The 16,616-nt window shown below is 46.7% G+C and overlaps 1 protein-coding gene across 1 annotated transcript in view; it reads left to right on the top strand.

Moving 5' to 3' along the window:
• The window catches only part of TMPRSS15 (transmembrane serine protease 15), a 1,663,368-nt gene that overhangs the window by 1,582,579 nt on the left and 64,173 nt on the right, over positions 1-16,616 (top strand). Inside the window, 1 exon segment of the mRNA XM_069636234.1 lies at positions 10,822-11,003. Coding sequence (XP_069492335.1) covers positions 10,822-11,003 — 182 coding nt within the window.

Below are 16,616 nucleotides of genomic sequence, written 5' to 3' on the forward strand. Positions count from 1 at the left end.
AATCCCCACAACAAGGCAGACCCGAAGGGAGCCATTTACGAGTTAAGTGTCAAAAGTTATTGCTGAGTTAACCCTAAAGCAGTTCCTCTAGTCCTTATTGTGTATTACTGTCTCTTTATAGTCTGCAAACTCTATCCCTCCTTGGTTGCTCCTGTTTGCCCTTTTGTAACACCTCCTTTGTTTGTCTTTCCACTTTCACAAGCAGTAAATACCAATTATCGTTAGGTTGTGCACACCACCCCTCTTGACATGCACTATCTGCAGGTCCATGCTCCCTTTGTGTCCCCCTGCTCTTTGAATTCATAGACTTAGCAATGGGCTCTGGTCATTCCACCTTCAGTAGGGACCAATGCATTCGTCATGTTTTCCACTTATGGGGCATTGACATGTAAATATCAAAATGATTGGAATTGTTTTACCCACTTTCAAAAGGACTTTCAGTGGCCTCTGGAGGGCTCATGTCATGTGGATCATCTTCTTGTCTTGTGCGAAGCTTTGGAACAAGGAATGTCTAAGGTGTCTGATGGTCATTGGTCAGCCTATTTTGCTTGGTACAAAGAGTCTATGGACAGATTGTGTAACAGTCAGACTAGATCACTTAGGACCTCTGAGGCTAAGCTAGAGAAGGAATTAGAACAATACAAGCATCCCTCCAAGGCCAAACAGTAAACACTCCCACAAAACAGTACTCTACCCAAGTGTGTCAGCATATACCGTTAAAGACTCCCCTTCATAAATGCCTGCAGCACCACCTGATGACTTTTAGATGAACTAGCACCATTCTTGCCTCTCCTGATTGCCCATGTACTACATAATCTGCAACAGAGGGAACCGCCACTCCCTATGCCACAGCGAGCTGCCATGATAGCCCAGCCACCCACCACACACCCCATCACCCTCTATTGCCTCTCAACCCCCCACCTGCATCCCAGCCATCCCATCTTCCTCCCCCATAATGACCTCTCCGTCCACTCCTCAAGGCGACTTAACATCTCCTCCTCCTCCCCCTCCTACACATCCACCGCAGCCAGTGGCCTATACCTACACATCACCCTGGACTTGCTCCCAACCAAGGCGGTTCCCACCTCAATCTACATCCACCCCCCTGCCTACCGTGCATACCATCAGGCGCATGTCTGACTCAGTCTGCCAAAAATACATTGATGACTTGCAGGCACTGTCCAACTCTTACGCTTTTAACTCCAGGCCAGCACATTGTACTAGGCAGGATATTCAATTGTCATATTCATGCATATATGAGCCACCCTTACTACACACTATGGATGCCTCACCATCCTTAGCTGCTGCCACCTCCCTTATTCTTATGCGCACCTATCCGCTGGCCAATACAGAGGCTGAACCGCTGAGAATTCATACTCCCTGGAGCTTTACTGACTTATGCTACATGGAAAAACAATTCCCCGCATTGCCTGACAACCCCACTGTTTTCATGGAACATTTGAACATAGTGATTATCTGTTATGACACCACCATTGGCAACCTTAGACAACTCCTACGAACTGCGCTCAACGACACTCTATGCAAACAAATTATGGACAGACTACAATGGCCTCACACATTGGAAGGTGAGGCTATTTCTGCTAATATTAGGGCATTTACCACTCTCATCAAAGAAAAATACCCAGTCAAATCTGACTGGTCAAAAATAGCAGCCCGCAAGCAGAACACATCTGAATCTCCCTCTGACTACCTATCTGGGTCTGAATGTTTCACTAAATACTCTAGTATTGTAAATGCTGGGGAATAAGCTGAACCTGCATTAGTTTCTCATTTTGTGAGTGGTCTCCTTCTTGAAATTTCAAACAGTATTCAAAATGTTCAGATTGGGTGGCAAACTGAATCGATTGAAAAATCTTTGCAAGCAGCTCAACATTTCTATGGCAAGTTCAAACGTCAGGCGCAAGTTGGTGTCACCCACCTCATGGTTTTGCAATTACAGCATGCTAAACAAACAACTGCCTCTGGGGGCTTGGGATGGCGGAATACCCCATGCTAGGCCCACGTCCAACAGGTTCCTACAGCTTTTCAACAGGGCCACCAGTCATAACAGACTTTTGCACACCCATTTTTTCCTGCCCAGCCACCCCAGCCAAGCCAACCATTCTGCAGATATTGCATACAGACAGGCCATCTCATCCAACAATGTCCTACCAAACCTGCCGAAACACAGCATTATGGTTCCACTTCTTCATGTAATGATTTCCTTGCTCCTAACAATTATAATCTCTACCCTCCACCCCACCACCGCCACCTCAATCTCCTCCTTCTCCTAAGAGGGGCTACCATGATATGCATATCTCTTATGGTCCACAATGACAGTACCAGAGGGACCCTGTCATGCTGTATGCTGCTTTTCTTGCGCTGGATTTGTCCAGTTCCTATCTCGAATGTAACATCCAGGGACAACATGTAAATTGTTTAATTGACCCAGGTGCAAGGCACTCAACGCTACAAGCTGCTGAATTTACACATGTCAATGTTTCTAAAGAAATTGTAAATGCTATTGGTGTGTCTGGCACCACCATCCCACACCGGTCTCCAATGAATTGTCTGTTTCTATTGGTCCCATCAAAAACAGCATGCCTTTCTACTGAGCACTTGCTCACCTGCACATTTGTTGGGTATTGATCTGGTTTGCAAAATGCATTGTACCATTTACTGTTCTCCATATGGTATTTACCTAGAGTTTCCACAGTCTAGACAAGCTGAATGTTTGTTCCTCCTCCAACAACCCACATGCACAGAGCCTCCTCCAGAGACTTCATCACTCCTCACACCCATCTAAGCTACACAGGTACAACACCTTATTAGCTAATTGCCAGTTACTCTCAGGGCTGCCCACGCCAATGACGATGTAGGCCATATTCTCTATGCCAAACCTGTTTGCTTCACTCTTAATCCTGAGATCCCTCTGCTATGAGTATCTCAGTATAGGATCTATGCAGGAAGGTATTATGCCTGTCCTCTTCCTCTCCTCCCCCATTGACCAGGGCATCCTCTACTACACCACAAGCCCTTGTAATACTCTGATACTCCCGATAGAGAAACAAGGCATGGGCAAGTTCCATTTTGCTCATGATTTACATGCCCTTAATAAGGCGGACATACCCTCACATGCAGTGGTTCCAGGCTCCTTCACCATCCTTTACTGTATCCTGCCAAATACCCAATTTATCACTTGCATTGATCTTACCTCTGCCTTTTTCTCTGTTCCCGTCCACCCTGACTCTCAGAACCTCTTTGCCTTCACATACAAGGGTTGTCAGCTCACATACTGATCCCTCCCCATGGGCTAAGTTGACTCTCCATCTCTCTTCTCCCAGATTCTGCAGGAAGACCTCCAGGATGTCACCTTCCCGGGGTGTTCCACTATGATGTAATATGTTGATGACCTCTTCCTAGCATCACATTCCTTTCAGGACTCCTTCTCTGACTCCAAAGTGCTCCTCACTGCCCTGCAAGCAGAAGGTCACAAAATAAACAAGGTAAAATTGCAGCTCTGCCTAGCCGCTGTCTAGGTACCTATGTACCTATGGTGCTAGGCACCTTGACCCCTCTTGTGTGTCCTGCATCTTACAATGACCCATTCCCACCACTAAAAGACAACTGCGCTCCTTTTTAGCAATTAACAATTTCTGCTGTCCCTGATTACTCGATTATGCGTCTACTATAGCACCTATGCAAAAGATGCTTCAAGACTGCCGACCTGCCAAACTCACCTGGTCTCCTGACGCTTCCACAGCCTTCTCCAACATCAAGACTGCCCTTTCCATTCCCCTCGCCCTCACCCTTCCTGACTTCTCTAAATCATTCACCCTGTTCTGTGATGAGAAAGAGGGGTATGCTGTAGGCATACTCACACAGAAGCACAGGGTCCCACAACGCCCTGTGGCTTATTTTAGCTCGCGGTTAGGCTATGTTGCTTCTGCTTTCCCCAGATGTCTCAGAGCGGTAGCTACCGCTGCCCTTCTCCTTACAAAAACAGACATTGCCCTAGCATACCACATCAACGTAGCAGTGCCATACTCTGTATTAGCACTCCTCCACAGGGTTAATCCACAATACCTATATGCTGCACATCTCACCAAGTATTAAAAAAACTGCTCCTCAGTGCCACCAACATCACTCTCATCAGATGTGCCCCACTCAACTCTGACTCCGTCCCGGATGCACCTGATGACGGTCACCCTCATGACTGCCTTGCATCGTCATTCTTACAGAGATCCCGAAGATTTGCATCATCCTCTCTCATGTCTACTGGCTCCTGTAATGACTGACACTTTGGAACGTTTGGGCACAAAGCCCTAATATCTGTAGGGTTGGACTGTTAAAGTTAGGAATAATGCTGAGATGCACTCAATATTCACTCTCTGAATTCTTTCCAACATGTTGCTGTTCCTTACCATGGTATTGGCTGTGCCTTCCCCTACCTTTGCCATCCTACACCCTGACAGCAACACCTTCCTCAACTTCTACTGGGCCTATGCTGACATAATGAATGCCTCTGATTGCTATGTATGCTACCACACTCCTATGTAACCCAGTGGTGGAATTCCCTTTATCCCATCCCATTCAGTATTCCTGATTGGCATTGTGACCTACTGATCAATGACCCTTCTTGTCCCAATTTGAACCTTTCCTTCCCCTGGGGATTCTTCTACATCAGCTAAGCCAATACTTTAGCTCCCAAAATACTGCCACCACCACCTATAACCACTCAGCTGTCAGTAGGCTAGGCCAATTTCATAGTAATGACACACCTAGCACCACAATAGCACTCTTCACCCACAGAGGGTTATAATTCATTTGTGCGGCTAGCACCTATCAACTCCTCCCAGGTTGAGGACATCAGAAAACGACTCCAAGGTGTGTTGGTAGCACCTTACAGGAAATAAACAAAGAATTTGCCGGCTCACTATTAACTTGGATTCAAAATACTTTTGGTTCACTGGGCTCTTCTCTTCCATTCTACATGGTATTTCAATCATTGTTGTTATAATTGCTATCTTTGCAATGATCATTTTTCTTGTTTGCTGCCTTATGTCATGCTGTGCTAAACAGGTGTCTCACTTGCCCGCAAAGGCCAGTTCGAAATAGATAGAAATAGATAATGACACTTCTAATTAAGGAGGACGCCTCCAAAGACTCCTCCACTGAACAGGATTGGTGCTAATACTGGCACACTGGAAAGGAAGAGGCTTTGGGAGGGGCACAGTACTTACAAGGGCATGCTCTGTCGATATCCTCAAGGTTGTGTTACTTTTTAGTGCCTCTGAGTGCGATTTCTCCATCATGGAGATCTCCTCACACAAAGCTTTGAGGGCATCCACCTTGTTCCCTGCTTCAATGTTCAGGGAGTCTTTTGATTTTCAATGGGCCTCTGATACTTTGGAGGACACTGAGATCCGTGTTTCTGACCTACCCCATGAGCCAACATTACAGCGCACATAAGGAGTGATAATAGAGTGGGGCATCTCCTCTGGTAAAGATAAAGGGGCCACACCTGTGTCTTCCGGGTTGGTTCCTGTTGGTGGGTTGCTTACCACTTGCTGGGTGTTTACATCCTTCCCTCTCATATCCTGTTAAAAAAATGTGTCCAACTTCTTTTCCAAACCACGATGGTCAGACGCCACCACAGAGCAGAGCAAAAACCATGCCTCTAACTTTGCCATCATAGTCTTTAGGTACAGAATTATTTGTTCCACAGCCAGATAAGAATCACACTCATGGAAATGTGTATCATGGCTCTGTTTAGGGGCTGTGGTTGCTTCCAGGTCAGCAGCCAAAGCCTCCAATTCAGGGCTACCAGATATATTCTTGGATTGGATATCAAGACATACCATACTGTTTGTATCCTGGGAATTACCTCCTAGAGATTTGCACAATGTAAGCAGGGAGCCATTATTGTGCAAGGACTGCATAGAGCTAGATAGGTGCATGCAGATGTGGCTAGACATGCTTAACTGTAGCATGGTAGGCTGAGGTCTGTCCTTTTTGGCACTTGCACAGATAGTTGGGGCATCAGACGTTGGTGAGCTCACTAAAGTTCCCATATTAATCAGTTGGGTTGCCATCTGCCCAATGGCATTAAAAATACCCAAAATCTGAGTTTGAGTACTTGGGTTGCCACCCCCCCAAACATCGTTCCCCTTTTCCCCTTTTAGTTTTGGGGGCTTCTTTTGCAGATTTACGACCAAACGTGAGTCTGCGTCCATGCTTCCCCCTCATTAAGGCATCACTATTCAGGCCCGATCTGCGCCTTATCTTGCTCTTCTTCATGGCGTAAGTCGGTCTTATGCAGAATACAGCAAAAGGAAAGAAATCGGGAGGAGAGGGGCTAGGGTAAATCACAGCCCACAGGTGACTAATGCAAGGGATTGCAACAGCAGAGGTGCCCAATAGTCGACGTGGGGACAATCAAACCGTAGGTGCAGGCCTTACTTCCATACTTCTATCACCACTCAAGCAACCATTTCACCCCGTACTCACGGGTCTCCTCTTTCAAATACAAATGCCTGGTGAGAGGGAGGAGCAGTGGGGAGTGGATAGGGCAGTCAGAGCCAAGGAGCCCTGAAGCCATGAACTGCAGACTAAACACAACCCGCAAAAAAGGTACACAATAGCACATGGTCAGGTAACTGCTAATAGTGATTATTGAACTGCATGTCAGACCATAGCACACAGCAAGTTTCCACTCTTTTGGGCTTAAAACTTAGTATAGCGGGGCAGGTTCTGACACATACGAGTAATCCTTGAATTCAGAATCAGTGGTCAAAATCTAAAAAGGAGAGGGGCAGACAACACCCGATAACTCAGCGAACAGCAAAGTCCAACTTGCCCCTTATCCCCTTGCTCTATGCAAAGTAGATCCAACAGGAAACTAGGCCTCATGGAAATTAATAAAGGTAAAATGTAGTATAACAGTCAGGTTTTTGGGGCAATAGGTCGTATGAGCAACAATCACATTTTATTGCCGGAGCATAGACTCAACCCGTCATCAGCAGGAGCCATACAGCATGGTGGCACGTAGATGAAAAGGAGGAATGCATGAAATTACCTCCTACCTCCAGCTCCAACTCCGTCCTGGGTGCCTGTATACACAATTCTGGTGTATTCCGTCTCTTGCTGGAAAATGCTCCCACGGCTCCCAAGGAACACAAGAAACACTCCAAGCTTGCTGGTACCGTAGGGCCCGGACCGGCAAACTACGAGTTGTGCTTGCGGGTCCCTTTTCTCCCACCAGGTCTGACCTGGCGGGAGAAAAGGCACGCGCGACCACAGCATGTCGCATGCACCAGCACCGTTTCTCTCTCTCTCTCTCCCCTGCTGACCTACCTGACCTATCTGTCTCCTGTACCGATTCGTTGCTTGACTACCCTCAGAGTCTCACTGGGTACCAAGCTCTTTCTTGATCAGTCATCCTTGCACTGCCTCTGGGCCTACTATGCACCTAGTCGATGTAACTGTAATCCTACAGTCCCTTGTCCTCCTTGCACTTCTCAGATCAGTGCTGCCCTGGCTGCACTTACTCAGAGCATTGCTGCTCTGTTTTCCCCTCCCACCTCCCTTGCATTCACCCCCACCGCCCCATTTCCCCTTGCGCTTCTCGTTCTCTCACTTGCACGATCTGAATAAAACAAGACCTAGTAAGAATGTTTGTCTTGTCCTCCCTCTGTCTTCCCTCCCTTGTCGTGCCTAGAAACACTTGTGTACAGGCATGTTATAAAAGACTTATCATATCATATCATAACACTACACCTGGAATTCCAGATTCTAAGTGCAGAACTGTGCAAAAGTGGCCTAGCTCTCAGCATACCTATCTCCATGGTAAGATCTCTTCCACCCGGGAGGATAGCTCAGGAGCAACGTTCTCGCCTTGGAAGCAAGACAACACAAATCACCGCAGATTCGATCCCCGAGGCTGCACTTAGAATCATCTGGGTATTAAGCGCGTTATAAATAACCTATCATATAATATCACCTTTTCCAGGTATACCTTGCAATATACAACAAGTCATACGCCCATTCTTCCACTCGAGGCTTTTTGTGCAATTTAGATACGTTTAGGAGTTCCTTTGTAATCATCAAAAGGACTCTCAAGACCCACCGCTACTCCATTTAGTCAACACTAAACCAAGGTGCAGAATCGTCCCCTTAGGCCTACAGTGAATCTAAGCACCCATCACCAAATTCACCATGTCCAGGGCTTCTATACCGGACATAGCTCCCCTATTTCAAATATAAAATCAATCAAATGGGATGTCTCCCATGTGCACAGAGTCTCAATATATGTCTGATTCCAACAGACCCAGAGGGAGCACATTTTCCAGGGCCCAGTACATTCTAAATAGTACTGTTTTCAATATAAGCCTCAATGATGAGTCAATCTTACAGTGGTGGCCCACACTCCATACCCTTGACCACTGTTCATCAGACAAGTCCACATCTATGTCTGCTTTCAGAAGCCTCGTTAATTGTATCATATTTCGGGGAATCTTCAGACTAATGGTCAAGAAGCCTTAAGTCATGTGTCCTGGACCTATTTTGTCACAGCAATTGGTCCACCTTGGTTTGTCCACCAGGGTGGATAGAAGCATGTTCGCCCTCTCCCTCACTATGCCACATATTACCACAGAACAAGAGCTTTGCCACTCTTGGAGGCCTTGTTTTTCCTGCAAAGCCCCTGAGATCTACCATCCATCCCCAATTTGCCTTACTACCGGTGAGATCCGCTGCTTCCAGCTCAGGCTGTGATCCCTGCATTTAAACTGGATAACCCCACAAGAAGGCTGTCCTATGCACGTACAAAGTATATGTTGGCCCCTGTAATCAAACCAAAAATCTATCCATTGTCACCTTAAGTGACAAGTGTAGTTGCGTAAAGGATGGGCAACTTATTTGGGAAAGGATTGAGAAATGTAGTATGGCACAAGATCTGCTTCCTCATTCAAGCCTGCATAGAGCTTTCCAAAACCCACATTAATAAAAAGGTGATGTACCCAACGCATAGCAAATACTTGATTGCAATCTTCCCGTTTTGGCAGTTCTAACCTAGTTTTAAATAACTGTTTGTATCAGGGACGTCATTTCACCAAAATGACAGGGGTAGCGGAAGTGACATCACACGACCCTTGACCCCTGATGACATCACAAGAAGTGATGTCATTTGACACCAACCCGAAGTGATGTCGCGGGAAGCGATGGAACACGGCCTTTCACCCGTTGACAAAACAGGAAGTGGCATCACATAGCATTGTGCACTACGAAAAATATAGTTATGATATCACTATAATGTGATGTATATTTCATACAAGAATGGAGCGTCATATGTATTGTTAAGATCAGTGTGTATGGGCATATATTACCAAATTGCTCTGAATGCAAGCAGACGTCCATGGCCAAATGAAAATGATGTGTTATTATATAGCACTTACGCTTAAGCGCTTTATTTAGAAAAACTATACACCCAATATCACCCAACCTGTGTTGGTACTCATTTATCGACCTCAGAAGGATGAAAGGCTAAGTTTAGGTGTTTAAGAACAGACTAAATCAGTGACTCACCCATGAAGTGTGCCTGAAATAAACCTTTAATGAGTCTAGCAATTATTGTACCGAATTCCAGAAAGACACTTTATTTGGTATTCCTATTCTTTCTTATTTAGGGTCAGTGCTGAAAGTGTTAGACTTGTTTTTAAGGGTCCTGAACAAGAAAGCGAGCCACTCCAGAAGTAAAGAGCCCCATGGTGCTGGCCACAGCCCAGGAGCTTGCATTACAAAAAGAAAAAAAAGAAAACAATTAAAAATAAAATTATTTTAGAGGTCGCAAGGGAGACCACAGAGGTCGCAAGGGAGAGTTCAGAGGTCGCAAGGGAGAGTTCAGAGGTCGCACTTGTGACCTCTGGCGACCCCTAAATGATATCCCTGGTTTCTATTAAATATTGTTCAGAAAATGTACATGATCCTATTCCCTCAGTCAAAGTTCATGAGATGTCTACTGTCAGGGCCACATGCAGTACAATGCCACTTTAATTTGTTTTGGCGAACATGTGGCATATGGAAACTCTTGCATTACCTTCACATATTAAACACCTGGGTACAGGCTAATTTAAGCTATTTGGTAACTGTCAGATATTTTAAGAATTTCAGTAATCATATATGATTGATTGCTGATGTTTAATTACTACAAACTACAAGTCGAAGTGTCAGCGTATTTATTATTTATTAGTATACACACCAACGATTAAAATGCAGAATGCTGTGGGTCACAGGATAGTTGGCTGCTCTGCCTTCCAGACTTTTTAAATGTTATTTTATTTGTTCTGCTGAAAGGACCTGAACTAATAGCTGCAATAATTCCCTTGTTCCTGTCTAGGACAGATGCTAGGGAAGGCAATTTTACAAATGCATTGCCCTTTAAATATAGTGCCCTAATTATCTTTGTCAGGCGGTGATGACTGATCGCGTCGAGGTTTTTAATATAGCTCTTTAAAGAATCATAATGATTAAGGTAATGGCCGCTCTGTAATTGCATTGTTGTCTTAGCTACGGTTGTATAAATCATGGTATCTTGGACAGGTTCCAGCCATCCACTGATCATTCTGCTTCAAGTGCGGCGTGTGATGATGAATGTATGCAAAAAAGCATTGCAATTACATTTACCATCTGACTTTTTCAAACACCAAAAAACAATCTGTTTAAGCAAGCGGTCAAAGGTTAACAAAAAAAAGAATGCACACCGAATAATTATCTCCTTTCATTTCATAACTAATAATTATGATGTCTCCTTGTAATCTGCAGGCGAAATCTAATGCCATCTCAATGGAAAGCAGTGCTTGGCCTGCATACCAATTTAAACCTGACCTACCCCCAAACTGTGTCTCGGACGATTGATCAAATTCTCATTAATCCCCATTACAACAAAAGGACGAAGGACAGTGACATTATATTGATGCATCTCGATTCCAAAGTCAACTACACAGGTAAGCCTAAGCAATTGCTGCGCTGTTAATTCTAGTGGCGTTGACACTCACATGATTGTGAAAATCAAACATACGTATGCATAATATTTCAGTGATGTTAAGAAATGTGTTAATGTTAAAGGACATTTGTACCATGCACTATCATCACCAGAGTTGCCCCTGGTGCTCTGGCGGTTCAGATTTTAAGGTGAGAAGTGAGTCTGGACATACGTCATTAAATATGAACCACGGGTCCCTCAAGTATCTCCTAGGTAATTTATCTGACACCATCATCGTACAAAAGGTGGGGCATTCAAATCTCTACTCATAGTGTGGTTCTAGGTCTCACATGAACATATATATTGCAATCAGGGGCCTTACTTCTTCTTTGAATCTCTGATTTATTAATTTAATTTGCCAGCCACTCAGAGCCCTAGAATCTCGTAAAGGAAGTTCCAGGGAGTTTGCTCAGCCAATCAGATCAGTAGAATTGCCTAAAAGCAGTTTGAGATTCCATGTAAAGCCCAGCACACTTCCGGTTCTTTCCTCGGTTTTGTGGAAAGGTATCATACAGGTCTGGCTCACACTTTCAGGGCTGTTGGATCTTTTGGAGAGTTTTGAGTAGAGCTTTGATCAGTTGTAGGAGCAGTCTTAGAAGTTAGGTTTGTTGTGTGTTGGAGCATATTTGTTGTCCAGTTTTGTGCCTCTTTGTGTTGTTACTTTACCCATATAAAAAAGGATGAAAAAGCTGTACTCTACTCTTGTCCCATGTTCCTCTCCTTCCCCTAAGAAAATTAAACAAAAAATGCAACTTTCATGTTTTCAGTCCTAACCGTGCACCTCCCAAAAAAACATAACATTTGTTAATCCTTTCCTACAGTAGAGTGTATTGTTGTCTTGTCTCACCACTCACTGTTGTGTTGCTTTGCCATTAGAGTAGTGTTGTTTCTTGAGTTTCGACTTATTCCTTTAGTTTGTTCTATGTTCTTTAAGGATTGTTTGGGTCTCTGGTTTCTTTTTAAGAGGGCAAGGGTGCACCTGTGATGCTGAGAAAGGAAGACAGTGGGAGATGAGGAGGACGTGGAGGGGCAGCATTTCACCTCCCAGCAGAAGGAGGATTGCCCTGTTGATGATGAGGAGGGGCAATCTCACATTCTTCGCTGCTGCCAGTCATGTAGCTCAGTCAGTTTTCCGAGTTTGTGGGGAAGGCTGAGGGACTTGGGCTGGCGTCATGTGAATGCAAAGGGCCTCATTCCGCTCCCTGTCTGGGTTTGATGAGACTTGGGCCCAGTGCGTGCACCTGTGCCTGTGTGTACCATGTAATCTGCCTTTAATACAAAGGTAAGCCTCATGGGGCTCCTTTGCTGCAAGGAACTCTGCTCCGCTCCATCATGGCCGCCTTGGGCCATTTCAGCCTTTCTTCACCTTCTTCTGCCTGTGCTCGCCTCAGCTCGAAGCAGAATCTACAGCTTACTACGAGGGAGCGGCAGGCGAACCTGGCTCCCAGCAAAGGGCTGCAGCAAAACGCATCATTCCTCTCCCCATTTGGGCCTGTCCGGGAATCAGGTGGCTCAGCGGTATTCCATGCCCCTTCTACCTCTATTTTTCAAGATTCACCCGTTTTCCAACGCTGGCACGCCTCCTGATGCAACATGGTACTGTTATACCTTTTCTCTACCTAAGGTAAGGAAGGGCCTGATTACATTCCAGCTGACTCACCCCACTGTGTCTGCTATGCATGCTCAGTGCTGCAGCGCCACTGTTTTCCAGTTTGCAATGTGTCCTAATCATTGTACATTTCTGCATATTACTCAATCTTTACTGGACTGTGACACTTCATCTGCTCCTGGCCTCCTGCCTGTTTTGTGCTTTTCCTCTGCTGTGCCACTACCTGCATGGTTGCAGACACAGGGGGTCATTACGAGGTTGGAGGTAAGTAACAGTCCTTACCGGCATTGGAGCAAATACTGTGTCCGTGTAATAAATAGCCCGATAACTGAGGGCTATTAAGAGTTTGCGTGCTCAAGCTTTGCGCCATGCCGGTAACAATATTACCGCCATGCTTCTTAAGTCGGTGCCCGTAAATAAGCGGAACCGGAAGTAGCGTCATCGCACAGGAACGGGAAAGAGCATGGCGGCCATCTTGAAAAACACAATCCATTGCCATCCTCACCACACAGGCTCTGGGTCCTTTTTCTGACCACAGAAATCAACACACAGCACCAGCATCATGCCCAAGGCAGTAATGAAAGGCACTTCCCGGGAGCGCAAAGAGCGCTTCAATGAGGATGAACTCACGATGCTGGCCAAGACACTTGCAGACAATGCAGAGGTCGTTTTTGCAAACAGCCTCAAGAGGGATTTCCAAATAAAAAAGAAAGAGATATGGCAACTTGTTGCCTGGAAAGTCAGCGCCGTAGGCAACAACCCCCGCACCATCAAGGTAGTCTGCAAACACTGGGATGACTTGTGCCTCAGAGTGAGGAACATTCTTTCCGCAAACCAGAGCCAGGCCATGGCTACTGGTGGAGGACCTAGCTCACCCATAAAGCTAAGCTGTTGGGAGGAGATCTGCGCCAGCACTATTGGCATAGAGGCCATAGAAGGTGTGGGCGAGATGGAGCGTGGCGGCACCTCATCGGCGGAAAGAGGTGAGTGTCCTAAGAAAACACTATAATGGTAAGTATGATGATAGTCCACCAATTTGTCTGTCCAAAGAGGCAATGCACGGCCCAATACATACACATTGACACATCCCTGCATACATGCCGTCTGCAGCACAGACACATGCACATGCATGCAGCATGGCAATGCCATACCTGACACATACCACACAAATATGAAAATGGCATAAATCAAACTGCACGCAGGCAACAACAGAAAAGCATGTCACATAGCATACGCCCGCCCCAACATGAGTGATCCCGACGGATGCTTGCATGCTCCACCCATATAGCAAGCAACGTGATCATCAAAACTCCACTGCCTAATCCCCTCTAATGCGTAGAAGAGCAGTAATACAAATGTATGCATGATGCTTGTCAAACCATCACTCATGCCGTCCCTCTCTTGCTCCCCCACAGGCTCAGATCTTGACAGCGAGGCCCGGGACTCACCCCCACAGGCGACTACACCCCAGAAGAGGGCCAGGGATGAAGGCAACATGCCTTCCACTTCGAAAGGCCCAGACAAGCCACGGCACGCACCGAAGACAAAAACAGCTCAGGATGGGCAGCTACGGCACCCCAGACAGATGATGATGTGCAGGGCCAGGTGTGTGTGCCTGTCGAGGGTGACTCCTCGGACCTTCCTGCAACACCAAGTCCTGCCCCATCCCCCCAGGTCACACCCGTCGATTTCTACCATGACACCACACAGGAGCAGTCTGGAGGGGAGTCGGTACAAGGGAGCATGAGTCCCACAGAGGACCCACATTTATTTGGGGATGACACACATGCACCCTCCACTTCCACTGGTCTACAGGCGGGGTGCAGTGGATGGGACAGGTAGCGCTGTGCCAGGAGGAGCTCACAGCCCTAATGAGGCAGTTTGTCACAGACAGTGCCCAGGCAAGGCAGGAGGGGTGTGACAACACTGCTTCCCTGAGGCAAGCCATTGAGGCAAGCAGCACAAGGATCTGCGAGGAAGTGTCTGTACTGAGGCAGGTCCTCGCCCACATTGCGGATTGCCAGTAGGCTGAACGTCCGGCCCCCAGACTGGAGCAAGTGGCCACCCCTTCTTCATCAAGCTCCACCCAAACCAGCCCCCTACGTAGGCAAGCGTGCACCTTGTGCTGATCAGACATGCCACCACCAGGTGCAGGAAGTGGAAGGATGTAGAAGGGGCAGCCTGATGAAGACAATGGACACAGATACATGAAGCATTTGCTTGGACACCATGTGTGCGGGAGTTGTGGGGAGAGGCGGAGGGGGGAGAAGGTGTGTGGGGGAGTTTTGGGGGGAGGGGGAGAGGGTGTGTGAGGTGGAGGGGTTGAGCACTTAATTCTATTGGACATTTTAATACACCCGTTGTGTAAATAAAAAAACTTGAGTGGACATTCCTTATTGCATATGTGTCATTTATTGATATACCGTGCATAGTGTACATGTAATCCCACACCGAGTGCCCTCTGTCCCACTTTCATGTCACCCTCTGCACCCATGTGTGTTAGAAATATTGTGCAATCACTGACTGACGCACAGCACGTCCCTCCTGTGCATCGGCACCGCTATGATGTGCGCCCACATCTTCTTCATCCCCTTCATCATCACCAGGTGGTTGCCGTTCAATGTCAGGGGGCAAGGGCACCTTCCGTCGGATACCCATGTTGTGCTGCATGACACATGCCATGATGATCTTGGCCACCTTCTCATGACTGTAGATGAGTTCCCCAACCCAACCAGCTAAGGCACAGAAACTGTGCTTTCAACAGGCCAAAGGTCTGCTCGATGACCACACGGGTACGGGCATGGGAATGATTGTAGTACTCCTCGTGCCTGTTCTGCGGATTTCAGACAGGGGTGAGGAGCCACGGCTTCAAGGGATAACCACTATCACCTGCATGAGAGGAAATTAAAGGTATATGTTAGTCGATTCATGATGGAAAGCTGTACTTGTCACACATGCCTGTAGAGAATTGATGGTCACATGCACAATTCCCTGGTTGTATGCACACATTTCTCATGCCCTCAATGTGTTCTGTGCCATTGACTCATGGTGTGGGTTGCATCTTTAAGTTGATATATACGTGTACACTGTCTTGATGTTGCTCATGCATTGTGGACGCATACCGTTGTGTTCATGTTGAATATGTGATGTGTAGTGTTCTGTATGATTACTAACTGGCAGCGTTGGCAGTACTCACTGCATTATTTGTCATTCAGCGCTGATTATTCCCATGGTGACATGCTGCACTCCTCTGGTGGTGGCGGCCCTGTGACAGGCAGTGGATTCCCTTGGTGGTTTTGTTCAGTGCACTCCCATCGATACTTGTCCTGTGTGGTGATTTGCTGCAGACAGCTACATAGTGATTATTCACAGCATGTTGCTGGATTGTGTTACGGAGGGTGAGGTACGAGGATGGGTGGTGCACGTGTTGTGGGATGTGGGGTGTTTTTTAGTGTGGCATGTTGTGATAGGTGTCCAGCTTACTTTGCTATGGGATTTGGTTGTCATGTTCAGTTTGGGATGCTTTGGCGAACAGTGTTTTGTGATGTGCTCATCGTGCTGTCTCATCAACAATGACACCATGGTGGTGTGTGCATCTATCCCCCCATTTCACTGCCATGTGCCTGTCATGCAATTTACCAAGCAGCCAGGCACGTCGTCCTGCATGTCGCTCCATGTAGCGTGGTAGCATGTGATTCCGCAGGACCATTGAGTCATGAGTTGATCCTGGATATCGGGCATAACAATGTGTGATGATCTTGCTGGCGTCACATACCATCTGCACATTGATGGAGTGGTATTGCTTGCGGTTGCGGTACACCGCCTCCATGGCATGCGGGACCACAAACTCCACGTGGGTGCAGTTGAGGGCACCTATAGAATTTGGCCTGCCTGCAGTGCATGGAAGCCAACTTGTGTATCAATAATATCCTGGGGAGTCCATGGTAGGGATGTGTAGTCCCTTGT

This window comes from Ambystoma mexicanum, chromosome 7p, assembly GCF_040938575.1.
Source record: "Ambystoma mexicanum isolate Mex_15411 chromosome 7p, UKY_AmexF1_1, whole genome shotgun sequence".
Classification (NCBI taxonomy): Eukaryota; Metazoa; Chordata; class Amphibia; order Caudata; family Ambystomatidae; genus Ambystoma; species Ambystoma mexicanum.